The sequence below is a fragment of the Oryctolagus cuniculus genome, chromosome 12 (assembly GCF_051225735.1).
Source record: "Oryctolagus cuniculus isolate XC-2025 breed Fujian yellow rabbit chromosome 12, ASM5122573v1, whole genome shotgun sequence".
In the NCBI taxonomy this organism is placed as follows: Eukaryota; Metazoa; Chordata; class Mammalia; order Lagomorpha; family Leporidae; genus Oryctolagus; species Oryctolagus cuniculus.
Genome location: NC_142878.1, coordinates 44,701,537 through 44,726,613, shown reverse-complemented (window position 1 = coordinate 44,726,613; position 25,077 = coordinate 44,701,537). Strand labels below are relative to the sequence as shown.

Sequence of the window (25,077 nt, the reverse complement as noted above, 5' to 3'; positions counted from 1 at the left end):
TTAAAAAAAAAAAAAGATATCATTAACATATTCAACAAAATTAACAATAATTCCTTGGTGATATCTAACACCAGCTCTGTATTCATTGTCTTCTGATTGCCAAAGATGCATTTTTATAGTTGGTTGGTTCATATAAGCATCCACGTAATATATATCCGTTACATTGATGACATCTCTTAAATGTCTCAGTTCGCAGTTCCTCCCTCTCCAATCCTTTTTTATTGTCATTTTGGTTGAAGGATTTGGATTATTTTTCTGTAGAATTTCCTATATTTCTGCATTGGGCTGTGGTATAATTTGACATGTTTCTATATCTTCAGTGTCTAGAAATTTGATTATATTTGGTTCAGTTCTTTGTCAAGACCACTTAGTAGCAGTGTTGTGTAGCTTCTATTTTATCATATCAGAAGGTACCTAATGCCCGTTTGTCTCAATACAAATAATATGATTATCCATTCTCTTTGAGATAGATGATTTTTTTTTAAAGATTTATTTATTTATTTGAAAGGCAGAGTTAGAGACAGGGAGATCTTCCATCCACTGGTTGACTCCCCAAATGACTGAAACTACCGGGACTGGGCCAGGCTGAAGCCAGGAGCCCTGAACTCCATCCCAGGTCTTCCACGTGGGTGCAGAGGCCCAGTACTTGGGCCATCTTCTGCTGCTTTCTCAGGCACATAGGCAGGAAATTCATTTATCCTTTCACTGAAAACTTAAGGGGCTACCTGCAACACCAGCATCCCATGCAGGTGCCAGTTTGAGTCCTAGCTGCTCCACTTCTAATCCAGCTTCCTGTTAATGCACCTGGGAAAGCAGCAGAGGATGATCCAAGTGCTTGGTCTCCCGCCTCCCCCATGGGAGATCCAGGTGAAGCTCCTGGCTTCAGGCTGGTCCAGCCCCATCCTTTGCAATCATTTATTTGGTAAGGGAACCAGTGGATGGAAGATATATCTGTCCCTCTCCCTCTCTAACTCTGCATTTCAAATAAGTAGGTAAGTTTTTTTTTTAAGGTTAGCTTTGACACCCACATCAGCACATCAGAATGCCTGGGTTCAATAGCTGGCTCTGGTTTCTGACTTAGTTTCCCAGGGGCAGCAGTGATGCTCAACAAATTGAATTCCTGCCTCCCACATGGGAGACTTGGATTGAGTCTGGCCCAGCCCCAGCTGTTAAAGGTAGACTCTCGTGCATACGCTGTCTTTGTCTCTTTCTTTCTCCATGTGTCAAATAATTTTCTTTTTAAAATGAGAATGTTCCCTAGGGGATCCCACACCGTTTTGGAGGTTAGAATTCTTAGATTTATGTACAGAGATGTGGCAGTGTAGGTGCTCATCTTCAGATGATGGACATCATATTTCTTTGCTGCAGGGCAGGATAGAAGCCAAAGGCATGGGAGACGTTGCAGGAGCTGATGGGCAGTCTCCTTTCCTCCTCCCCACATTCCTCAGTCCTCTCCACTGCCATCATTATCAAAAATGTTTGTGTTCCCTAGTTTCATGTGTGTTTTATCTCATGTTTTATTTCTCTTGATTAATTTGATATTACAAGTTAAAGAATCTCCTTAATGTGTTATGGTCACCTCAATATGACAAAATGTTGACATTTTACTCATTACTCCAGAGTACATCTGTTGAATCAACTAGGAATTTAATTCGAGCTAAAGGGGTAGTAAATTCTTGCTGAAGTTTTTATTTTACTTTGCTTTGTAATAGACCTTAGCTCTGCATAGATAGGTATCAAGTCCAAAGGTGATTTTGTTAACAGTTAATGTGGTGCTACTGAACTGCTTTAATTTGTGAGAGTAAAGTGAGACTTCTGTTTTTAGCACTGCCTCAAGGGATTTGTTCAGATCTGGTGATTCAGCGCACCATTTTCCATCCTTCTGAGTAAGGAAGATGTGACTATCAGATGGAAACGGTTAGGCTCTGCCATGTTAAAACCAAACCGGTTGTCTTCGCTTTGTATATAAATGTTCTGTCACTTTCACGATGGAATACAGCACAGAATGCCCTAATTTCTCAATTTTCAAAATTGAAATTACTTTTCCTTATTTGCCTTGCTATTATGCAAACAGTAGAAATGTTCTTGCTACTATTAGGTTATTTCTCAGAACTCTTTAACATCTTTTATTCCCTTATCATTTTGTATTTTCTTTTAAGAATTCCATCAATACTTCAGTGATAATATGCTCTCCTATCTTTAGAACAGTAATTTTACTAACAAGTTTTTGAATGAGCTTTGTCATCACCACAGAAATTGTACTTCTCTCAAATCTGGAAGTCATAAAGCTTCACTGCTTATGAAGATGCTTCTTTTCAGCATCATTAGCTGTGTTCAGTTTTAAAAGTTAGACTTCTCAGATGTAACTGTTAATATCTAGTTGGTGTTTAAAATGATTTTCACAGGTGTGTTATTTTTACTTTCTTCCTATACATATGATTTGTTGTGCAAACTGAGTTTAGAAATGGAGGTTGGGAAACAGGAATTCAGGGAGGTTACTGATATTTTGCTACATGATAACGTGAGGAATCTACTGAAAGACAATCTTAACAGGTTAAAATACAGCATAGTATATTCTTTGTCACCCAGCCATGTTTTTGTAACTCTCTAAACTACCTGTACCACGGAAGGCTACACATGTTATACATTACAGAGAATTTCAAGTGATGGTATGTCATTCTTTCTTTCTGCAATAGATTTCTTTCTACAGTAGAATTAAAATATAATGCTCAAAAGCAGTGCTCCTAAAGTCAGATTTCCTAGGTTTTAATCTTCATTCTACCATATATTTTTGTGTAACCTTCGACAAGAAACTTATTTCTGTATGCCTCAATTTTTTTCATCTTTGAAATGGGAATTTTGTTATTTCTCCTAAGGTTTATTATAGTTAAAATAAGATGGTTATAAGGATTAAATGATTTAATATACTAAAAATAGTGCCTTGTACATAAAAGCTATTCTTTCTGTGATTGTTTTCCTCTTTGGTGGGCTTTAATACAACATTAAGAGAAGGCTGCCTTGTCACTTTTTTAATTTATCTGACAGAAAATAGACCCGTTACTCCCACTATGGCATTCAGACATCTATATTTTCATACTTTTTTATGTCATAGGGGAAAAGAACAAAGAAACCTTATTATGAAGGATTTTAATGAAAAAGTTACAGGTTATATTATGAGGGTCTGAGGTTAGTATTGATGATTTTGTTTTATCTAAATGATTTTAAATTGTATTTGGAATATTTAATTTGCTAAGATCTAGAATAATTAATTTACAATATGTACAAAAATCTTAGAACCGAGCTAATTGTATTTTATCATTGATAATTTCTTCATATACTTTCTTTCCAGCTCATCATTTACTTATTTGATGATAGCCATATTTTCTTTGTAAATCACTGTTCTTCAGTAGAACTGAACCATGAAACACAGTTATAATGAGAAAACCCACAGAGCCAATTTAGGAAAGGGAGGAAAAGATAGAAAAGATACTTATTTATGAGGGCTCTTCAAAACATTAAGGGAAAATGAGTATTATGAAAATATACATGGATTTCAAAAAAAAATTATACCAAAGTAAACTCATCTTTTAATTTCACTTTTCCACAAACTCTTTGAGGTACCCTCATACTTCTGCTTCTTTCTTGTTGTGTGTTTATATTTTGATAAAGGGCGAAAATTAAAAAATAGTCCTAAGCATAAAAGATTAGCTACCCCTGGTCTGATTGGCTTTCAGGACTTATGTGAAAAGAAGTGCTATTATTATTGTAGCTTCTACTAAAAATTGTTTAAAATGCAATCTAACTATCAAGTAACATATCAGAATTATAAAACTCTTGAAGAGTTTAAAGTTATTTTTAGGATTATGTGTGTTGCTAGAAATAATAAAGTAGCAAGAGGCCTACTCATATAAATTGATTCAGCCAAACATTGGGTATTTAGCCATGATAAAAGTGAAATAGACCTACATACTGATATTAAAAGGGCTCTAAAATAATTATTAATGGAAGAAATGTATAAAATAACCTAATATTAACCTAATTTTAAGATATTAACCTAATTTTAATGTAAAATTTAAATTATATATACTAGTATAAATATATAAGTATATAAATATTTTTCTAGGATGCACAAGAACTTTAAAATTTTTTCTGTTTGAAATTTTAATCATACACATATAGTACTTCCATAAACAATTAAAAGTGCATTGATTTGTAACAAAAGATTGGAAGGAGGTTTTTTTTACATTTTATAGCTGTATTGTGTCCTTGACGATGTTAAAAAGCAAGAGTCTATGTTCATTACCTTCCATACTCTTGGAAATGTTATGGCTCTTAAACTCAAAACATGATTTTTTAAAGTAGGATTACTTTCTCCTAGGATTTCCACTTAAACAGAGTTAATCTGGAAGAATCTTCAGGAGTGGAAAACTCTCCAGCGGGTGCTAGACCAAAGAGAAAAAGCAAGAAGTCTTATGATTTAACTCCAGTTGATAAATTTTGGCAGAAACATAAAGGAAGGTAAATAAGAAAAATAGCCCATAGATAAGTGTCTTTTACGTCCTGATTCCTGTGTTTTTATTAATTGTTGCTTTGTAATGGCCACTTCTCTTTCAACTATGCTCATCCCAAATGATTTTGCAGGTTGTACAGATAGTCTTTCTAAACTTTTTTGTGCCTTTCATTGAAATGGGTTTTTGTTTTAGGGAACCTTTGGGGTGGGATTTTTCCTTTTTGTTCCACATTTGCCTTAATGCAAACTCCATTTTATACATCTGTGAAAAGAGTACCTAAGCCTGAAGCCCAGATGTTAATTCAAAGTACATTCAAACTAATAGTTTAGAAAATTGTTGTAACTGGCACGTGACTTACTGTAGGCAGAGTATGTATCCCATGTGGTGTTATGTTCCCTTCAGGTTTAGGACACTTCATGGGCTCAATAACTGCTATAAAAGTTCCCTAGTGCTCATAATGGCTAGAAAAATCATTGTAAACAAAGAAAGAATCATTCTTCAGAGAAGAATTCTGTATCTAGAATATATCCAATTAAGGATATACATTATTTTTAATATTTCAAGTATATACATATGTCTGGTATACAGGAGGCTTGAAAAAGTACACACACATTTGTGTTTTGATATAGCTTTTTTTGGCATCATTTTACATTTATGTTTAAGGAGAAGTGGATATAGACTTGATTCAGCATGTTGGGATTTTAAAAATATGTTTTATCTTTCTTTTACTGATAGATTTTTTTAAAATAGTTTTTTTAAACAGAAAATCACATTACTGTAACAAAGACTTGACTTTCTCTGCATATTTAAACATGGCAATATTAAGTATTTAAACAATGTCTAGGAACAGGATAAGCAGTCAGCTGAATAGTATGAACTTTAATCATACATTTATAAGCAGGAATAGTCCCCTTACTCTGCATATCATACTATAATGAAAATATGAGCACAGAAGACATTAGGAGACAACATAGAATTCAACAAGTGACTTAAATGTTTCTGAGGTTCAGTTTCCTCATCAATAAAATGGGAATATGATAATTCTACCTATTGCCCTTATCTACCCATTATCATATTTCAGAAGATTGTTTTGAAGGTATTATGAGATGATGAATATAAAGAAATAATTTGCCTAAAGTCGTTCATCTTTTATTGGTAGAGTTGAGGCTAGAACCCAGTTCTGGCAGATGCCAAAGTGTGTAGTTGTAAGTCTTATAGTACTTACCTCAATAGACTGGTTAAGATTAGATGAGATAGTAACATAGTAAGCATTCAACAAACAAGAGCTGTAATTTTCTGTTAGCTCTAAAGCCTAAAGATATTAGAGAGTTTGAGGATCATTTAGTTTAAAGCACAGTTTACAGAGGAAGCTAGGGCCCTGAGAGGGTAAGAGCTTTCCTGCGAACATGGTTTCCCTCATCATGAAAGAAACAGGGGCTTTTTGACTCCCCTGTGCAGTGCTGAGGCCTCAGTGCTGTGTTTTTTGCCAGTATAGACTCTGCTGGAGCCAGAGTTAAATGCCTGGGGTTGTCAGGTAAAATTGGACTTTGTTCCTCAGAATCCCGGCTGAACTCCTCTTTCCTGCCAGTCTCCCCTGGCTGCAGTGTGCTAATCATGAGTTGGGTATTTTCAGGTGTCAGGGCTGAGGAAGGAGAGAAACGTTTTGGTTTCACTGCTAATGAGACATGACCTTTCCTTTCTTGAAGGAGAAAAGTTTCTGGCCTCCTCTAAGGCTGTGGACCAAAGCACACTTACTTTAACAGGCATTTCATGATCTAGAAATTTATCGAGAATCTCACGACTAGTGCTGTGTGACACTTCCTACCTGAGCTGTTCAGTGATTGCAGAGCAGTTGTGGGCGGAGTCTGTGTGAGCTGCTGCCAAACTGCACAGGCCTGGAGGAGACATCAGGCTTTAAACCCACCAAACCATGGCCAAGTGCTGCTTTTCCTAGTAGGGCTATTAAGAGTACTGAGTTACAATACTTGTTTTTCACAGTTACTTCGAGGTGGTACTCTGTAAATGGCAATCTTGTAGTCGCATAGACCCTTTGATTAATTTATTTAGGTGGGGGTAATGTTGGGTTCAAATTGTGCCATGACTTGCATTCCTTTGGTTTTCAATCACAGATATTTGACTTTGCCAGAATATGGGTAGAGAGAAAATCTGATAACTCTAATGGAAAGAATAGAAGTGAAATTTAAAGTTGTTTAGATTTATAAGTATTATGATAACATTTTAGAGAAAACAGCATTTATTATATAAATAGGTATCAGAAAGACATATAGTTGTATACTTAGTGTTTCTGCCTTTGTACATAAAATATTCAAATCCTAATAAGTATGTGAAGTCCTAATAAATCTTCATTGTGTATATTTTAGAATGCACACAAAAATCCATCTTTTGATGTCACTCTCACAGTTCCTCTTGTATAATACCATTTTAGTCCATTCCCAGAAGTTGCAGAATCAGTTCAGCAAGAACTAGAATCTTACAGAGCACAGGAGGATGAAGTCAAACGACTTAAAAGTATTATGGTAAGGTTCTGCTTGCTTTCTAGGAATTATAAGGCAGAGGAAGGGTATCTGGAGCGGTAAAGAGGTTTACTTTTTTTTTCTCTTACAAATTCAAGGGCATTTATTTTAATATTTTAATAAATATTCTTTGTCTTTTTCAAAAAGAAATATAAATATTGAGGAAAGTAAAAACTTTTAGAAAAAATATAAATTTATTATGTGAAAAACTATATATAAGTGCCTTCATCTTAGAGATATATGTTCCAGTGCTGCTCATTCAACCATGCCTTGATCTAGCCTCAAATTTCATCTCTACTGTGTGACCTATGGCAAGTCTCTGGGCCTGTTTCCTAACCAGAAAATGCCAGCTATTCCTTTATTTAGTCATCTGACCATTTATCAGACTGGTGGTAACTAGAAATTTTCTGTAACAAAAATAGATGTGCTTGTTCATCGGAGAAGAATTGTTATTCTAGGTGAACTAAATCGTATTTTGATGGGTAGCCATAGGAATGTGTTGATTTTTATGAATGGGCCTAAAAATATGCATAGTTACTAAGACTGGTTTTTTTGTATGTTTGTGTTTTTGTTTTGTTTTTTTGCTTCCCCAGGGACTAGAAGGGGAAGATGAAGGAGCCATAAGTATGCTTTCTGACAATACTGCCAAGCTAACATCAGCTGTTAGGTAAGTAAGCAGTATTTTCTGCCTTGAAGTTTTTCTCTTCATAATATTTCCTTTGAGGTTAAAAGATTGGCTAATGTTTTTAATAATAAGAAATAGCAGGGGGGCCGGGGCCGTGGCTCACTTGGTTAATCCTCCGCCTGCGGTGTACCAGCATCCCATATGGGCGCCGGGTTCTAGTCCAGGTTGATCCTCTTCCAGTCCAGCTCTCTGCTGTGGCCCAGGAAGGCAGTGGAGGATGGCCCAGGTGCTTGGGTCCCTGTACCCACATGGGAGACCAAGAGGAAGCACCTGGCTCCTGGCTTCGGATCAGCGCAGTATGGTGGCCATTTTGGGGGTTAACCAATGGAGAGAAGACCTTTCTCTCTATCTCACTAACACTGCCTGTCAAATAAAAAAAAAAAATAGTAGGTAATAGCAAATACACCACCGAGTTTAAAAAGAGTTAAATTTTTGCATTTAACATGTTCAAGCTCATTTAAGTCCCTGCTAAGATGTGTAGATGATTATTTGCTTATTTCACCTGTTATAAATATTTGCTTATTTCCCGTTATAAATATGTAATGGGAATAATTTTACTAGGAAAAAGTATTGATAAAATAGGACACATTATTAATTTTATTAGTAGTACTGTATTTTCTTCATTGAAGATTTAGTAGTTTTTATACTTTGAATGCCATCAAGGAAGAGGAAGGAAACATATTTTCGAAATAGGTAGGAGCCAGTGTTTGGCTTAGCCGTTAGGTCTGCCGCATCCCCTGTGAGAGAGTACCTGGATTCAGCCTGTGCTTCCAGCTACTGAGTCCAGCTTCCTGCTAATGTGAACGCTAGGAGGCAGCAGTGATGGCTCAAATAGTTGGGTTCCTGCTCACCTGCAGTGGAGACCTGAATTGAGTTCTTGGCTTAATTGAGGCACCTGGGGAGTAAACTAGCATTTGAGAGTCTCACAGACATTTTTCTAACTTAAAAAATAGTCAAAAGCATGTTTCCATTATTCTGACTTTATTCTAAACCTCCAAACTTTAGAGAAAGTGAAAGAGTAGAAATAATGATATTTGGGAGCAAGATTATTTTAAAATAAGCATTAAGTATGGCAGTACTATGTTTTCAAACCTAGAGATTTAATCAGTTGTTAGTTTCACTTTATCATTTTGTTGCTGTTTCAATGTTCTGAGTTTTCTGAGGAAACACCCAGTCCTGGGCTTTTAAAGTCTGTCATTAACTTAGCAAACCTAATGGTTTATTGTTAATTTTTTTATTCTTACAGTTCTTTACCAGAGCTCCTTGAAAAGAAACGACTGATCGATCTCCATACAAATGTTGCCACTGCTGTTTTAGAACACATAAAGGCAAGTTTAACTTTTTTCTCCCACAGCATGACTTGTATTTGTATAGGGTTTTATACTTTGTATGATGCTTTCATAGTTATTATCTCCTTGAGCCCTCACTGTAACATCGTGAAGTATAATTTAGAAGGCAGCAGTATTATATTCATTTATTTGCAAATGAGGAAGTTTACCAATCCAGAAAGATAATTGAGTTGCCCAGGGTTACATGTTTAGTAACTAGAGGTCAGAATCAGTGATATTCTATTCTGTTGCAACTGTGTCTCTGTAAATGTTACTCTTTTAATAATAGGCTTCTGTCTGTCAGTAATGCAGATTGAGAATTATGGTTCTGTCTAAAATATCCATTAATAGCATTACCTCATTTATGTGACTTGGTTAAACTTTTTAGTTTAGATGAATCTGTTAACATTAAAGCTTCTTACTGTCTCTCGTTGAATTGTGATTTTTACAACAAATATATTGGGGCTCCCATATGTTGTTATCATAGTTCTTTTTCTCATTGCTTCTTTCATGAATTCCCCCAGCAGCTTATTTATAATCAGACTTTCAGTATTCTGTCATTTGTTCCCAGGATGTAGTGCTGAATCCCAATGGTAAATTGACCATATGTGAAGGATTAGTTATTACTGGTTCCTGCTTAAAAAGCTGAACATAATTGCTGCATGTCAAAGATGTTAGCACCTTAGATTTATGAAGAAGGAACTTAGCATTTTACTTTTTAATCATTTAAAAAGCCATAAAGCATTAGAATGGAGCTATTATAGATTGATAATCTGCACTGTACTACGTTGAATTTAAATTATATCATTCTGTTAAGCTGACAGCCTACTTTTTTTCTTGGTTTCATATCATGATATTGATACTTGATATTTTTCAGGTACACACAGAAATAGAAACTCAGTTGTGCAGTCTATAGATGATTCTGCTGTTCATGTTTTCTCTTCCATATGTAGTACATGTGTAAAATGTTAAAAGGCTGTTTAGGTTTGTTATTTACCTGAGATCACTGGCTCCTGTGGAAGTAACATACACACACAGCTACACACCCTTCCATGTGAAATACAGGAGGGGGCTTTATTGAGAATATCCTTTAGTAGCAGAAAAAAGGCTTTGCTTACAAGGCTAAATATGAAGACTGTGGATCTAGTGTTAATGATTTATTACCCTAAAAGAAACAAAATATAGGTTCTAGTGTATATTTTTTAAACTATAATTATGTAATTAGGACCTTATGATCCATCTAGCATACATTTTTTGAGTGCTTGCTGTGTGCTAGGTGGTACACGTAAATAGACAATTAAAAAATTCTAAGTAGTTATGGTAATTGTTTTTAAGCCTGTGTGTGTGTGCTTTGAGACTCAAACTGTTCTTTGGGTTTTCTTTGATGTATAGGTTTTTTTTAGAAGTTTATTGTCTATGCTTAGATTTTACTTTCTGACCTTGATTTTCACATCTGTAAAACTAGGAAAATGCTAAGGTCAGCTCCTGCTACAAACCTCAGTTGTGTAGCCCAAAGTAACTGATGATTGTACCTATGGAAAGCACAATCTCAACCTTATTCATGAAACTTTATAAGCATCATTCTTGTACAAATTTATATGAATATGCTCTATAGCAAAAGGTTGGATACTCTAGCATATGGTTTGAGAAAATTTTGGTTAAGGTAATTTACTTATCCACGTCTGTTTATTGAGTGACTATGTATATTGTACTGGGCCCTGGAGATACTAAAGTAAAAAAGACAATTCTGTGTGCTCTTGGGGCTTACATTATAGTGACAATGAACAGAGTAAACGAATTCGGGAAAAGGTAACTCCAGGCATTTAGGTGATATAAGAACAACAAAAAACAGGGTAGTGTGCTGCCTGTAAGATCCACTCTATAGTAAGTCGTTAGGGAAATCTAAATCTAAGGTGGAGCCAGAAGTGGGAAAAAAAAAAAAAAAAACCTCAGGTCAACCATTTTAGGAAGAGGGAACAGTAAGTTTAAGGTCATAAGACAAACAAATTTGATGTATTTGAGGGCCCACAGAAAGATTAATGTGCTTTAAGAAGAGAAAAAGTAACAGAATAAAAAGGTAGGAGTTTGGGGCAAGCGTTTGTTACAGCAGTTAAGACACCACTGGGGTACCTACTCCTATATCAGAGTATCAGAGTGCCTGGTTCAAGTCCAGGCTCTCCTGATTCCAGCTTGCTGCTAAAGTATACCTTAGGAGGCAACAGTTGATGGCTCAGGTAGTTGGGTCCTTGCCACCCACATGGGAGTCCTGGGTTGAGTTTCAGTTCCTGAATTTGGTTTGGCTCAGCCCTGGCTTTTGCAAGTATTTGGGGAGTAAATTAGCAGTTGGAAGATCTCTTTCTCTGCACCTTTCAAATAAATACATAAAAATTTACATATACATATGTATGGTATTTTTCCATGTTCCCTTGCTCTTTTCACCAAAATTTCTTGATCATCTGAGCTTCTTTGTAAACATTTATTTACCTAAACAGTAAATATTTTTATTTACAAGAATAATGTGTCTTTATGTAGAGATCTCAGAGCTTGTGTCTTGGTATTTGTCTTCAATGCAGTTTTGCATATTTCCTCTTGCGGGATGTTAGATTATAGCTGCTTATATTTCCTTAGATCATTTTCTAAAGCAGGACACCTTTAGAGGAGATTAATCTCTTTAGAAGAACTGACAATTATCTCCCAATTAGAAAGCTAGAAACAGCATACCAGTTTGCCTCATTTTTACAAACATTACCATTTAAGTTTATGGATATTCTAAGGATTTCAGTGACTTGGGTAGTTAGCTTGGTTTAATAAATTACACAGTAAAATATGGAATACTCATTTGTTTTGGGCAACCTGTTTTTTTAAACCTTTTTCTTTAGTTTTTTTTGTTTGAGGCACATGTAACTTCTCCCACCTGCTGGTTGTTGAAGAAGGGCTTCTGGGATTACTCATAATTTGTAGACAGCCTATTTTAATTACTCTGCATAGTCAAACTGAAATAATACTCTTTAGCACAAGATACATCAGAGAAGGGAAAGAAGCCTCCTCATAAGGCATAGTAGATGAAAGATAGAAATGGCATCATGTGCTCTTGTCCCTAATGCTCCTACCTACAGGAGCTCTAATATCTGAATACCCTATCCTCACATACATGGCAAAGAATAAGCGGTGTGGAACAAGGCTCAGTTCACAGGATCCTCAGTTTTGTGTTGCTTATTCTTGTTGAGGAAGTTAAGAGGGTGACTTGACTCTAAAGACGTCATCTGATCAGGTAATGAGGTCTGTACTCTAACTAAGCCTTACCCTTGGCTGCCAGTGCAACCTTTAACTAGAATCCTTTCTTCTGGGGGCTAGTTTTTCTTTGGTTTAATTGCTTTATCTTTCTTAGGGGAAAGTGAACTTTGCAAACGAAATAAAAACCCTCTAATTCAGCTCTGCTTAATCCACAAGCTTTTTTTCTTTTAAACCTATGCCTTTTATTCTCTTTTTAAAACATAGTGTCTGATGGCCACGTTATTAAATGTTGTCAGCCTGGAGCTGCATGCCTTACTGTTATGCCAGTGCCCTTTTCTGCTCTCATGGGTTAGGCTATTTTGCTTACCAGGGAATTATTTGTATTTTATGCCAACCTGTTTATGTCTCTTGTTTGAATATTAAAAGAGGCTCGTTTCTATCAAATTAGATAGCACATCTTAGTTAAGATGGTAATTTAAATATTGTTTGAATTAAGTATGAGTAGAGAAAGCCTCACTGTAAGATTGGAAAATCTCAGAAAATACCATATAGTACTTAGATTGCTTTGCAAATGTGTTTAATTTTTTTTGTCCCATCCCAAAGAAACTGACCCTGGAAATCATAGGCAATACCTGACAGGTGTGCTTTATGTTTCAGTTAGTGAAAATTCTGAACTCAAAGAAAAGGTCTTGAGCCTGCATCAGTGACTGACACATATTCGTGTATTTTAAGTTGTGTGTTAAAAGGCAAAGTTTGAAATGTATGTATTACAACACTTTTTTTAATCATTCTTTACTAATTGACTTTGATTAGTTGACCATAGCTGACCACTAATGCTCCTGTTCACATTAGAAGTTGTTTAACTGTGCTGGGAATCTAATGTTTCTTCAACTAGACTTTGTCTTATCTGTTTAAAATGATCTCTTGTTCACCATATTTACCAAGTAATCATTCAGTGACCTTTGTGTCTTTTCTCCAAGATGGAGAAAAATACATTCTGTAGCAGAAAGTCCCCAGCAGACAAGCTGTCAGTCTTTTACCTCTTCTTATCTCAGATAAGATGAGCCACTTTCAGAACCTGAAGAACTCTTCTTCACTTCATGTTTGATTATAGATAGTTCTTGAGTGAGTGGAATATCCTTCAACTCCTTCGTCACTATGAATTTCTGGAGACTACCATATCTAAAAAATAAAATATGAAATTGGGGTCTGATGTTGTTGAGCAGTGGGTTAAACCTCCATTTGCATTGCCAGCTTCCTAATTGGAGCACTGGTTCAAATCCCAGCTGCTTTGCTTCCCACTCCAGCTCCCTGTTAATGCACCTGGGAAAGCAGCAGAAGATAGGCCCCGAGTACTTGGCCCCCTGCTATCCTGAAGGGAGACTTGGATGAAGTTCTAAACGGTTCCTGGCTTGGACCTAGTCCAGCCCTGGCTGTTGTGGCCTTTGGGAGTGAACCACCAGATGGAAGGTATCTTTGTCTCTGTGTGTGTGTGTCTGTCTCTCTCTCCCTGCCACTCCACCTGTCAAATAAATGAAATCTTTTTATTTAAAGTATAAAATTTCTCCAGCTCTTTGGTCTCACTTCTCTAGCACCTGTTTTAAAGATGAAGCATTGGCATTTAGCAAGATTTAGTTTAATATAGTCATGAAGATTAAATTCAAAGGAATAAAGACATCTCTAAACCCAATAATAAAAAAGCAAATAACCTATATTAGGGTTTTGAGAGAAACAGAACCAATCCTTGACTGAAAAATATGAATATATGATGTGTTTTGTTTCCTTTTTTTGTTTAAAAAATCCATTTATTCATTTGAAAAGCAGAGAGAGAGAGAGAGAGATTATCTTCCATTCGCTGGTTCACTCCCCAGATGGCCACAATGGCCAGGACTGGGCCAGGTAGAAGCCAGGAGCCAGGAGCTTCCTCCAGGTGTCCCACGTGGTCTCCCACAAGGGCCCAAGGACCTGGCCATCTTCTGCTGCTTTTCCAGACCCATTAGCAGGAAGCTGGATTGGAAGTGGAGCAGCCAAGACTTGAACTAGTGCCCACATAGGATGCTGGCAGTGCAGGCGGCAGCTTAACCTTCTGTGCTGCAGCACTGGCCCTGGTTTTTGTCCTTTTTAAAAGAACAAACTTTCCTTGTGTGTACTTGCACATCAGATGAAATGAAACTCAGAGAAACTGTATACTCTGAATTTGAATTTGTGCTTTTAAGTCCTGTGCTCTTTTTACTGTGCTGTACTTAAAACATTCACCAAAAATCCAATAATGATTTGCTTTATTGTAATCCCTTCAGCATAATCATGGGATTAAAATAACTCAAATTTGGGGCCGGCGCTATGGCGTAGCAGGTAAAGCCACTGCCTGCAGTGCTGGCATCCCATATGGGTGCCAGTTCAAATCTTGGCTGCTCCACTTCCGATCCTGTTCTCTGCTATGGCTTGGGAAAGCAGTGGAAGATGGCCCAAGTCCTTGGGCCCCTGCACCCACGTGGAAGACCTGGAGGAAGCTCCTGGTTCCTGTCTTCAGAGTGGCTCAGCTCTGGCCCTGTGCTTTATGCAAAGAAGAAAAAATATTTCAGTTAGTGAAACTGAAACATGGGCCATCTTCTACTGCTTTCCCAGGCCATAGCAGAGAGCTGGATCGGAAGTGGAGCAGCCAGGACTCAAACTGGTGCCCATATGGGATGCTAGCACTGCAGGCAGTGGCTCTACCCACTACACCACAGTGCCAGCCCCTATAGTTACCTTTTAAAACATCTTCTTTGTGGAGAATACTTTTTTTTTTTTTAATGAGAACTATATCTTTATTGCCTTTTATTTTCAACAATGATTACTTGAACTTAAAAAAATAAAAGCCTAATGGTTACTGAACAGCCAGACTTTTCCAGCCCACTTCATATTTTCTTTCAGCCATTTGAGGGCAGAGCAGTGTTCCAGGCTGTAGACTTGCTCCTTGTTCACGTTGATGTCACGTGCTTCATGAAAAGCTTAGGGTCCGAGATGCGAGCGGCCATAATTAACCTTTCCACTGCGGCCTGGTAATCGTCCTTGCCCCGGGGTTTGCCTTCTTCACACTTTTGTAGTGGGCTCTGGCTTTGAGCCATAAACAACTCCTTCCTAAAGAAGTAATTAATCTTCTAAGAAAGGAAAAATCGATAGGGATGTTCTTGCTGAAGAACGGCAGTCAGCAGACTGCCAGCCTGTGGAACTTCCGGAAGAAAGTGAAGCAAGCAGTGACTTGAGAGAACTTCCTGTACTGGACCCTGGATTGATGAAGTCAGAGACTTGTGCTTCCTTGTCAGCAGCAAATGAGATAAAACATGATTCCAAAGATGCAAACATTTCCTTAGGAGACAATGAGACCTCTGAAAATGAAAACCTGCAAGACTTCAATGAACAAATAAAAAGTTCAGACTTGGAGGAAAAGTATACAGTATCAGACAAGGCAACTATTAAAGAAGAAAAAAGAAAATATTGATGAAGTTTGCAAAAGCAAAGAATGTAGAAATGAAGAGCTTGCATCTGGTGAGTGTCAGATAGCAGCCCTGGGCCCCAAACCTCTGTGCTTACTAGGGCCTCCTTCAATTCTAAGTGGTCATCAAGAAGACAAAACGCTGAAGCCCTGGAAGAATGATTCCAGATTTCCAGGAAGCTATCCTATCCTAAAGCTGCAGAATCTGGAAACTAGTGAAATATTTAAGAGGGAAAAAAAAATATGTGGAGAATACTTAATGTCTGCTCTCTTTGCAGATTTCGTCGGTGCAGTACATTACTAGCAATAGCCCATAATGTATATTGTCTCCAGAAATTATTTGTTATAACCAAAAGTTTGTACCCTTTGACTAATATCTCCCCACTTCCCCCATCTCTTGGCCTCTAGTAACCACTCTTCTATTCTCCATTAAATTCAGCTTTTCTAGATTATGTCATTTTTGTATTTCTGCAGTTCATTTATTTCACTTAACATAATGTCCTCCAGGTCCATCTGTCAAATATATTTTTATGGTATACTGTGTTCATTATAAAGATAAGGCTACATACCCCTAAAGCTGAGTATATTTTTAAAACATGTAAAATCATCTTTGTATATTCTTTCCTTTTTACATCATTTTACATAATATCCATGAGTAAGAGAAGATGTTATTCAAAACTATAAAATTTTCCCAAGGTTATATAATTAGATGTGACCCCCTTCTTCTGTTTTTATCTGTGTCTTATTTTTTTGTTAATGGACTTTTATATATGTCTTTTTTATTTTTTAGAGCAGTTTTAGCTTTATAGAAAAATGAGTGAGGAGTACTAACTCTGAACCACCATCCCTGCCCATTTCCTCTATTGGCACCTTGTATTAGTTGTTAACAGTTAATTACAGTTGATCAGTCAACATTAATACCTATTGCTAACTCAAGTCCATTAGGACTCATTCTCTGTATTGTGCATTCTGGAGGTTTTGAAGAATCTAAAATGACATGTATTTACCATTATAGTATCATAGAGAATAGTTTCAGTGTCCTAAAAATCACCTGTGCTCCATTGGCTCATTCCTCCTTGCTCTCTCTGCCTGCCCATCACCCCAAATCCCTGACAACCACTGCTCTGTTCATTGTGTACAGCATCATTTTTTCATCATTTCATGGCTTGTTAGCTCATTTCTTTTTATACTTTAGTAATACTCTTGTATACATGTACCACAGTTTGTTTAACCACTTATTTACCTACTGATGGACACCTTGGTTACTTCTGAATTTTGGCATTTATGAATAAGTCTGGTAGAAACATTTACATATGTTTTTGCATGAACATATGTTTTCAACTCATTGGGTATATGCCAAGGCACATCATTCCTGAGTCTTATGGTAGAAGTATGTTTAGTTTTGTAAGAAACTGCCAAACTAGGCACTGTGTGGTGCAGGGGGCAAGGAGGTAGCTATCAAGGAGGAGGTGAGGTCACCAGCCCTTCCCTGCAGCTCTCTGTGATTTCCCAGTTTACAATGGCGCCAGCTAACTGTAATGAACATGGCTGTGAGCAATGACCTTTAGCTCACTGTGAAGTCAGCATAATGAAATTACCATGGATGACATGCTTACTCTCTTCATGCACCGGAGGCCATGACATTTCTGAGTTTCCCAAAATGAGCAAGGAAATGGATGATCCTCAAGCCCTGCTCTGGACACTGCCCCATGCCTTCCTATAAAGGGATGGACACGAATCTCATGAAGTGCAGCTCTCTCTGGAGCATGCCTGCACCCCTTTCTGATTGTGTGCTTTCACTTTGCATAAAAATAAAACTTGATTTTCCACTGGCAAAAAAAAAAAAAAGAAACTACCAAACTATCTCCAGTGACTACCATTTTACATTCCCACCAATAGTGAATGACTTTGCTGTTCTACAGCCTCGCCAGCATTTGGTGTTGTCAATGTTCTGGATTTTTGCCTTTGTAATAGATGTGTGCTGGTATCTCTTTCCCCTAATTTGCACTTCCCTGATGACATATGATGTGATCATCTTTTCGTGTGCTCATTGGCCATCTATATATCTCTTTTGGTAAGATGTCTTACATGGATAATGCCTTTGGTGTAGTGTCTAAAAAGTCATCTCCACAGCCAAGGTCATCTACATTTTCTCTTATGTTGTTTTCTAGGAATTCTTTAGTTTTCCATTTTCCATCTAGATCTGTGATCAACTTTGCATTATTTTTTGTGAAAGGTTTGTTTCTAGATTGATTTGCTTTGCATGTGGATATCTAGTTTTTGAAAAGGCTGCCCTTTCTCCATAGTATTGCTTATGGTCTTTTGTCAAAGGTTTAGTTAACGATGTTTGTGTGGATCTGTCTCTGGGATCTCTTTTTCTCTTCCATTGATCTGGTCAGTTCTGTCTTGATCATTGTAGCTTCCTAATAAAAGCTGATATCAGGTGGTAGTAGTCCTCCAGCTTTGTTCTCCTTCAATATTGTGTTGGCTATTCTGGGTATCTCACCTCTCCATATGAAATTAGAATTAACTTTTCAACATCCACAGAATATCTCACTGGGACTATGTTGAATTTGTGAATCAAATTGTGAAGAACAGATATCTTGACGATTTTGAGTCTTTCTATTTTATTCTTTGGTTTCATCTTAGTTTTGTATGTTTCTTCATAATCTTTTGCATATTTGATTTGACTTCATTTACACCTAAATATTTGAGGGCCTTCCTTTTTTTGGGGGGGGGGGAGGGGCGGGCTAACCTGAATGGTTCTGCTTGCAATATCAATTGTTCATGCTGGCATATGGGAAAACCATTAACTTTTATAAGTACCTTGTAGCCTGGGAACCTTTCTCTCATTGCTTATTAGTTCCAGGAGTTTGTTGTTTTTAATTCTTTAGAATTTTATATAAAGAAATTATGTCATCTGCAAATGAGAACAGTTTTATTTTCTTCCTTTCCAAGCTATATACCTTTTATTTCCTTTCATGTTTATTGCAGTGGCAAGGGTTCCAGCACAATAATAGTGGTAAAAATATGCAGTCTTAACCTTTTTTCTGATTTTAACAGGAAAACGGTTTCTCACCATTTACACTGTGTTTTCTAGAAGAGATTGTGAATAGTTAGTATAATTTCTTCTTTAAATGTTTGCTGGAATTCATTAGTGCACACAAAAGGATCTCATGCTTTCTCTTTGTGTTGGTTAATTATTATTGACTAATTTTAAAATAAATACTTGGATATTCAGATTATCTTTTTTTCCTTAAGAGAGTTTTGGTAGATTGTGTCTTTCAAGGAATTGGCTTATTTGTTTGTGGGTGTAGTTATTCAAAATATTCCTTTATTTCTTCCTTTTAATGTTATATCAGTAGTGATGGCTACTCTTTCATTTCTAGTATTAGTAGTTTGCATTTTCTCTTGTCTTTTTAGGTTTCTTAGTTTCCAAAGTTATAATAACTTAGTTTCCAAAGTTATAATATGACTAAAGGTTCATTAATTTAATTTATCTTTTCAAAGAACCAGGTTTTGACTTTTGTGATTTTTCTTCATTGGTTCCCTATTTTTAACTTCATTGATTTCTGCCTTGATTTTTATATTTGTCTTTTGTTTACTTTAACTTGCTCTTCTATTTCTAGGTATATCTTTTAAGAGTTCAACACATTGGGTAAATAAACTAAACCTAGATATTTTCTGAAAGCCATGAAACTTTTTTTTTTTTTTTTGGACAGGCAGAGTTAGTGAGACAGAGAAAGGTCTTCCTTCCATTGGTTCACCCCCAAAATGGCCGCCATGGCCGGCGAGCTGCGCCAATCTAAAGCCAGGAGTCAGGTGCTTCTCCTGGTCTCCCATGCAGGTGCAGGGCCAAGCACTTGGGCCATCCTCCACTGCCCTCCCAGGCCATAGCAGAGAGCTGGACTGGATGGAAGGTGGAGTAACCAGGACAGAATCCGGCACCCCAACCAGGACTAGAACCCGGTGTGCCAGTGCCACAGAGGATTAGCCTAGTGAGCCGGCTGTGGCGCCGGCCTAGACTTCTAACAGTTTATAAGCACCACACAAACTTTCTTATCTACAAAAATATAAATAAAGTAATCCTCAGTATTCATGATAATTTCATTTATACTTGTATTTTAAATACTTGTCATCAGTAAAGGTCAGATCACTGTGTACACTTTAAATTTTTTATTATATAGATCATTTTAGTCAGAATTTAAATATCTTAGTAGAAGTTAATATATTAGATTTACAGATTTAAACTTAATAAATTTGTTGATTTATAGCTTAGTGTTTTTTTATGCTAAACAGATTTAAGGTAGTTTCCATGAATAGCACATGCAATGAAAGCAATGATATTTTAAAATTTTTAAATAGTTTCTATATAGCTAAAATGTTGATTCTCAAATTTGACTTTGAACTTTTAGGTACCCAACTTATAAAAGAAGTGATTAGATTCAAAGAATTCTCACAGGCAGGAAATTTTTTTCTGGCTTTTATTCTAAGCAAAACATTCCACACTTGAGTGTTAGAGCAGACATTGCTTCTGTTGGCCATTACCTAGAGTCAACTGAGTGATATAATGCTATAATGTTTAATTTCAGTTAAACTCATGGGTTTTGTGTGACCATTTTGTATGATAACTTTAACTAAAGCCAAGGGTATGATATTAAAATATAATTGAATGACAAGCTGTATGAGTTAACAAGATAGTAAGGTCTGAGTTTATAACCTGATGCTGAAGAGAAGGAACAATCTTCAACAGTTACGGGAAGGAAAGGAAAATTCCTTTTGTGTTCTCTCTGGGCTCTTCTGGTAAAGGTTTCCAGATAACAGATTTTCAAAACCCAAAAAATATATACTACCTTTACTGCTTAGATGAGTCTTAAGAATTGACCACTATAATGAGGGAAGGGACAAATTAGTGTTAGAACTCTTTTTTCATTCTTTTCAAACCCAGTGGCCATAGCCACATGTCTAACATGCAGTCTCTGTGTTCTGTGGATTTTGTGAATAGCATATAAATGTTGAGGCAGTACACTGAAAAGGGAAAGAAACATCAGACGAATTGCCCATCCTGAAATTCAGAGAAAAACATTTTTAAAATAAGTTTCCTCCCTTAGAAAGCTCTTTTGCACAGATTTTAGAGAAATTTAGACTCAGTCTATGTTCAATATATATAATCTGCACTCCATGAAAATAGTTCATTTGCTTTTCTGTTTACTCATTTATTCTTAATGTTCATTAAAGCCACCAAAAATGTGTTATTATCTTGCCCTTGTTAATTCATGTTATATTTGTATCTGTTCCCTTTTTTTTTTCTTTTTAAAGATTTATTTTATTATTTGAAAGAGTTACAGAGAGAGGTCTTCTATTCGCTGGTTCACTCCCCAGATGGCCGCAACGGCCAGAGCTGTGCTGATCCAAAGCCACGAGCCAGGAGCTTCTTCCAGGTCTCCTACATGGGTGCAGGGGCCCAAGGACTTGGGCCATCTTCTACTGCTTTCCCAGGCCATAACAGAGAGCTGGACAGAAGTGAAGCAGCCAGGACTGGAACCGGCGCCCATACGGGATGCCAGCACTTCAGGCCAGGGCTTTAACCCGCTGCGCCACAGTGCCAGCCAATTATCTGTTTTCTATGTCACTCTTATTCAAATTGTATTCTCCTTTGAACCCATGTTGTATGAAAATAATCTTTGGATTTATAGAAGTAGCTTCTTTTAGGATTTCTCCCTCATTTTAAGAATTTGAGAAAAACCTACAGGTATTAAATCTCTGGACAAACTAACCTTTTGCTGTATAATAAGTTAAATGTATTACCAAAAAATCAAATATATACTAATTGACAAATATGCTTTCTTTCATAAAGCATATATAAAGGAAGCAGTAAATTGTTGTTGAGGAAAATGTAAGTTTTCCCACTCTGTGATATACATTGGAGTATGACCTGGATTTGAATCTCAGCTCTACTACTACTACTCTGGTAACCTTGAATGAATCTATGTTTCTGTGTGTCTGTTTTTTCATCTTTAAAATGAGATTAATAATTCCTAGGTCATAGCATTATTTTGGAGAATTAAATGAGATAAGTTAGTAGTTTTTAAACACTATTTTCTGATAGAGAGACATGTAATGGGTCATTTGTACCTATTTTATGTTTAGCATTCTAGAAATATTTGGTTTCAGAAGGAGGGTTCTGAGGTTTTCTGTTGAAAAATATTTGAAAGCCATAGCTCTACATAAAGTACCTTGCATAAGATGGGTACCAAGCAGATACTAGTTCTCATACAGGTTAGAAAATCAGTTTCACTCCTTTTCCTCTTCAGTGATACCCCCTCATAATCAGTATAATGAAATACTAAGCTAGTTTGTGGACAGCTTTATTGAGATAGAGTTCACATACCACGCAGTGCATCCATTTAAAAGTATATATAGTTCAGTGGTTTTTAGTATATTCACAGAGTTGTCACAACCACAATCACAATCTACTTCTAGAATATTTTTGTCACCTAAAAAAACCTACTCATTGCTGGAATTCTATTTCCCATGAAATTTTGAAACCCCCTTCTGCATTGGAAAGACCAAAATGAATCAATTGTCTGTATCTGTATAAGTCTTTGAACCATGCTTTTTCACTGATTTGTGTAAACATACTCCATGTAGCATTTGGTATACTTAATTCTATATAATGACAGTGAACACTAGGCTTGTTTACGTTTTTTAATTCTAGAAGTACGTTCATTTGCTCTCATAATTTTTAAAAAAATTACTTTGTATGTGTCCTGTTAGCTTCAAAATTCAATAAATTCAAGTACTTGTTATGAGCCAAAAGCTATGTCAGACACAAAGGGGTTAGACATTAGACACACTGTAGGACTTTATTGTTTTAGAAGGATGACACATAAACTAATGATGGTAATATAATGTCATTTTTGATATGGAGAAGTCCATAAAGTGATGTTGGTACAAAGGTGAGGAAGTTAGGCCTTATTCTGGCCACTGAGGAGATTAAGGAAGAGCAGGAAGGAGAAAGAGCAGAAATGGAGTTTCAGGGAAGCTATAAAGAAGGTGGACCCCCCCCCCTTTTTTTTTTGACAGAGTGGATAGTGAGAGAGACAGAGAGAAAGGTCTTCCTTTGCCGTTGGTTCACCCTCCAATGGCCGCCACGGCTGGCGCGCTGCGGCCGGCACACCACGCTGATCCGATGGCAGGAGCCAGGAGCCAGGTGCTTCTCCTGGTCTCTCATGGGGTGCAGGGCCCAAGCACTTGGGCCATCTCCACTGCACTCCCTGGCCACAGCAGAGAGCTGGCCTGGAAGAGGGGCAACCAGGACAGAATCCGGCGCCCCGACCAGGACTAGAACCTGGTGTGCCGGTGCCGCTAGGTGGAGGATTAGCCTAGTGAGCCGCGGCACCGGCCAGAAGGTAGACCTTAAAGAATGAGTAGACTTTGCCAGGCAGATGATGGAGGAAAGGAATATATTCTTGAAAAGCTAACCTAAAAGAATATCTGAACATTGGCCTAGAGGATTAAAAGCATATGCAGTGTTTAATGAAAAGTCAGTTACTTGCTGTGCCTAGAGGGAACTGAGCTAGAAGGAAATGAACAGGATGCCTGGATCAGATTGTGAAGGGCCTGAAAGTCAGTTCAACACCTTATCTTACCGTCTTCTCCCTTCCATCCAGGCTTCACTCTGTAGACAATAGCTTTTCTTTTTCTTTTTTTTTTTTTAACTTTTATTTAATGAATACAAATTTCCAAAGTACAGCTTATGGATTACAATGGCTTCCCCCCCATAACGTCCCTCCCACCCGCAACCCTCCCCCTTTCCCACTCCCTCTCCCCTTCCATTCACATCCAGATTCATTTTCGATTCCCTTTATATACAGGAGATCAGTTTAGCATACATTAAGTAAAGATTTCAACAGTTTGCTCCCACACAGAAACATAAAGTGAAAGACAATAGCTTTTCATAATCTAATGTTGACATTAACATAGTTCTTTCTTACTGCTATCATAGTTCCCCAGGAATTTTCTTTCCCTTCTTTCATACTTGACTTCCCATAGCCTACCATCATCTGTTATATAGAATCTCTTGGATTTCTTTTGTTCATTTTTAATATTATTTCTAGGACTTTGTCATTCCTAGGACTTCACCTCTTATCTTAGTATAGTGAGTAGTATAGTGATAGTAGTTCCTATCAGGGAATCTGAAAAATACCAGAGATTTTTACAATAGAAGAGTTTCCTTTAATATGCTTCACTAATCTTTAATTCTCCATGTACTGATGTAGATTGTATCTATCAGTGAAAAGAAGGGATAGAAGAAAAGGTCTTCAAAAAGCTTATGAAAAAACACACATGTATTTCATTTTTTGCACTAAAATTAGCATCTTTTTATTCCATTTTCCATGAACTTTTCAAAATACCTTCTTTTATTACCTTTTTGTGTCAGAAAAGAGAGGGTCATTAGAATACAGACTATTTGTTTATATTTGCATAAATTAAACTGTGGCAGAAATAACCCAAATAAATACCTAATCAGAGCAGATAGAAATGGAGGGGAAGAGGACAGAGTTGAAAAATGAGATTTCTCAGCATATACCTTTTCATGTTGTTTTTGCTTTTGAGCTATCTGAAAGTTTTACCCATTTAAGACTCGGTCCTTATGTGCCACTGCAAGGGAATGGGACCAAGAGGCCTGATCTCCTGTCGCACATATATGAAATCACTCCTTTCTCTGCTGTTTGTCTCTACTCTGTTAAGCTTTATTATGATTAGGTTAGCTGTATTGACCTGTTTTTAATGTTCCCAAATCACTTTCAAGAGTCAGTTCAAAATGTAATACTTTGCAGTTGAGCCACCAGTTAGGACACCTGCATCCTATCTAGCAATGCCTAGGTTCAAGTCATGGCTCCACTCCTGATTCCAGCTTCCTGCTGTTGCACACCCTAGGAGCCAGTGGATGATGGCTCAAGTAGTTGGGTCTCTGCCACCTGCATTAAGACATGGATTGAGTTCTCAGCTCCCAGCTTCCATATGGCCAAGCCCCAACTATTGCAGACATTTGGGAAAGAAAGCCAGCAGATGGGAGTTCTCTCTGTGTCCTTGTGCCTCTCTGATTAATTTTTAAAAATTAATTGCTTCCTCCTCTATAATTGGTTATAGTTTAATTCAATCTATTATCTTAGCATAGTGTATTTGTTTGTTTTATGCTTGTATATTGGTTCTTTGTTAGTATTGCTGAGTATCCTAATTTATTTCATGAATGGTTTCTGTTCCCACTCGAACACATTAAACAGAAAACATGTTCTTGTATTGT

The 25,077-nt window shown here is 36.9% G+C and overlaps 1 protein-coding gene across 7 annotated transcripts in view; it reads left to right on the top strand.

Annotated features, from left to right (window-relative positions):
- SCFD1 (sec1 family domain containing 1) overlaps positions 1 to 25,077 on the top strand; it is a 100,786-nt gene that overhangs the window by 37,838 nt on the left and 37,871 nt on the right. For 4 of the 7 annotated variants that reach the window (XR_016217419.1, XR_016217416.1, XM_051822745.3 and 1 more), the window contains 4 exons: positions 4,379 to 4,518; positions 6,958 to 7,048; positions 7,639 to 7,712; positions 8,977 to 9,058. Coding sequence is in view for 2 of the 7 variants with exons in the window: in XM_051822745.3 (XP_051678705.1) it covers positions 4,379 to 4,518; positions 6,958 to 7,048; positions 7,639 to 7,712; positions 8,977 to 9,058 (387 nt within the window). In the remaining 5 variants the exon portion in view is untranslated. Of the gene's footprint in view, positions 1 to 4,378; positions 4,519 to 6,957; positions 7,049 to 7,638; positions 7,713 to 8,976; positions 9,059 to 21,624; positions 21,739 to 25,077 lie in introns of all 7 variants that reach the window. The other 3 variants (XR_016217420.1, XR_016217418.1, XR_016217417.1) reach the window with 1 other exon arrangement.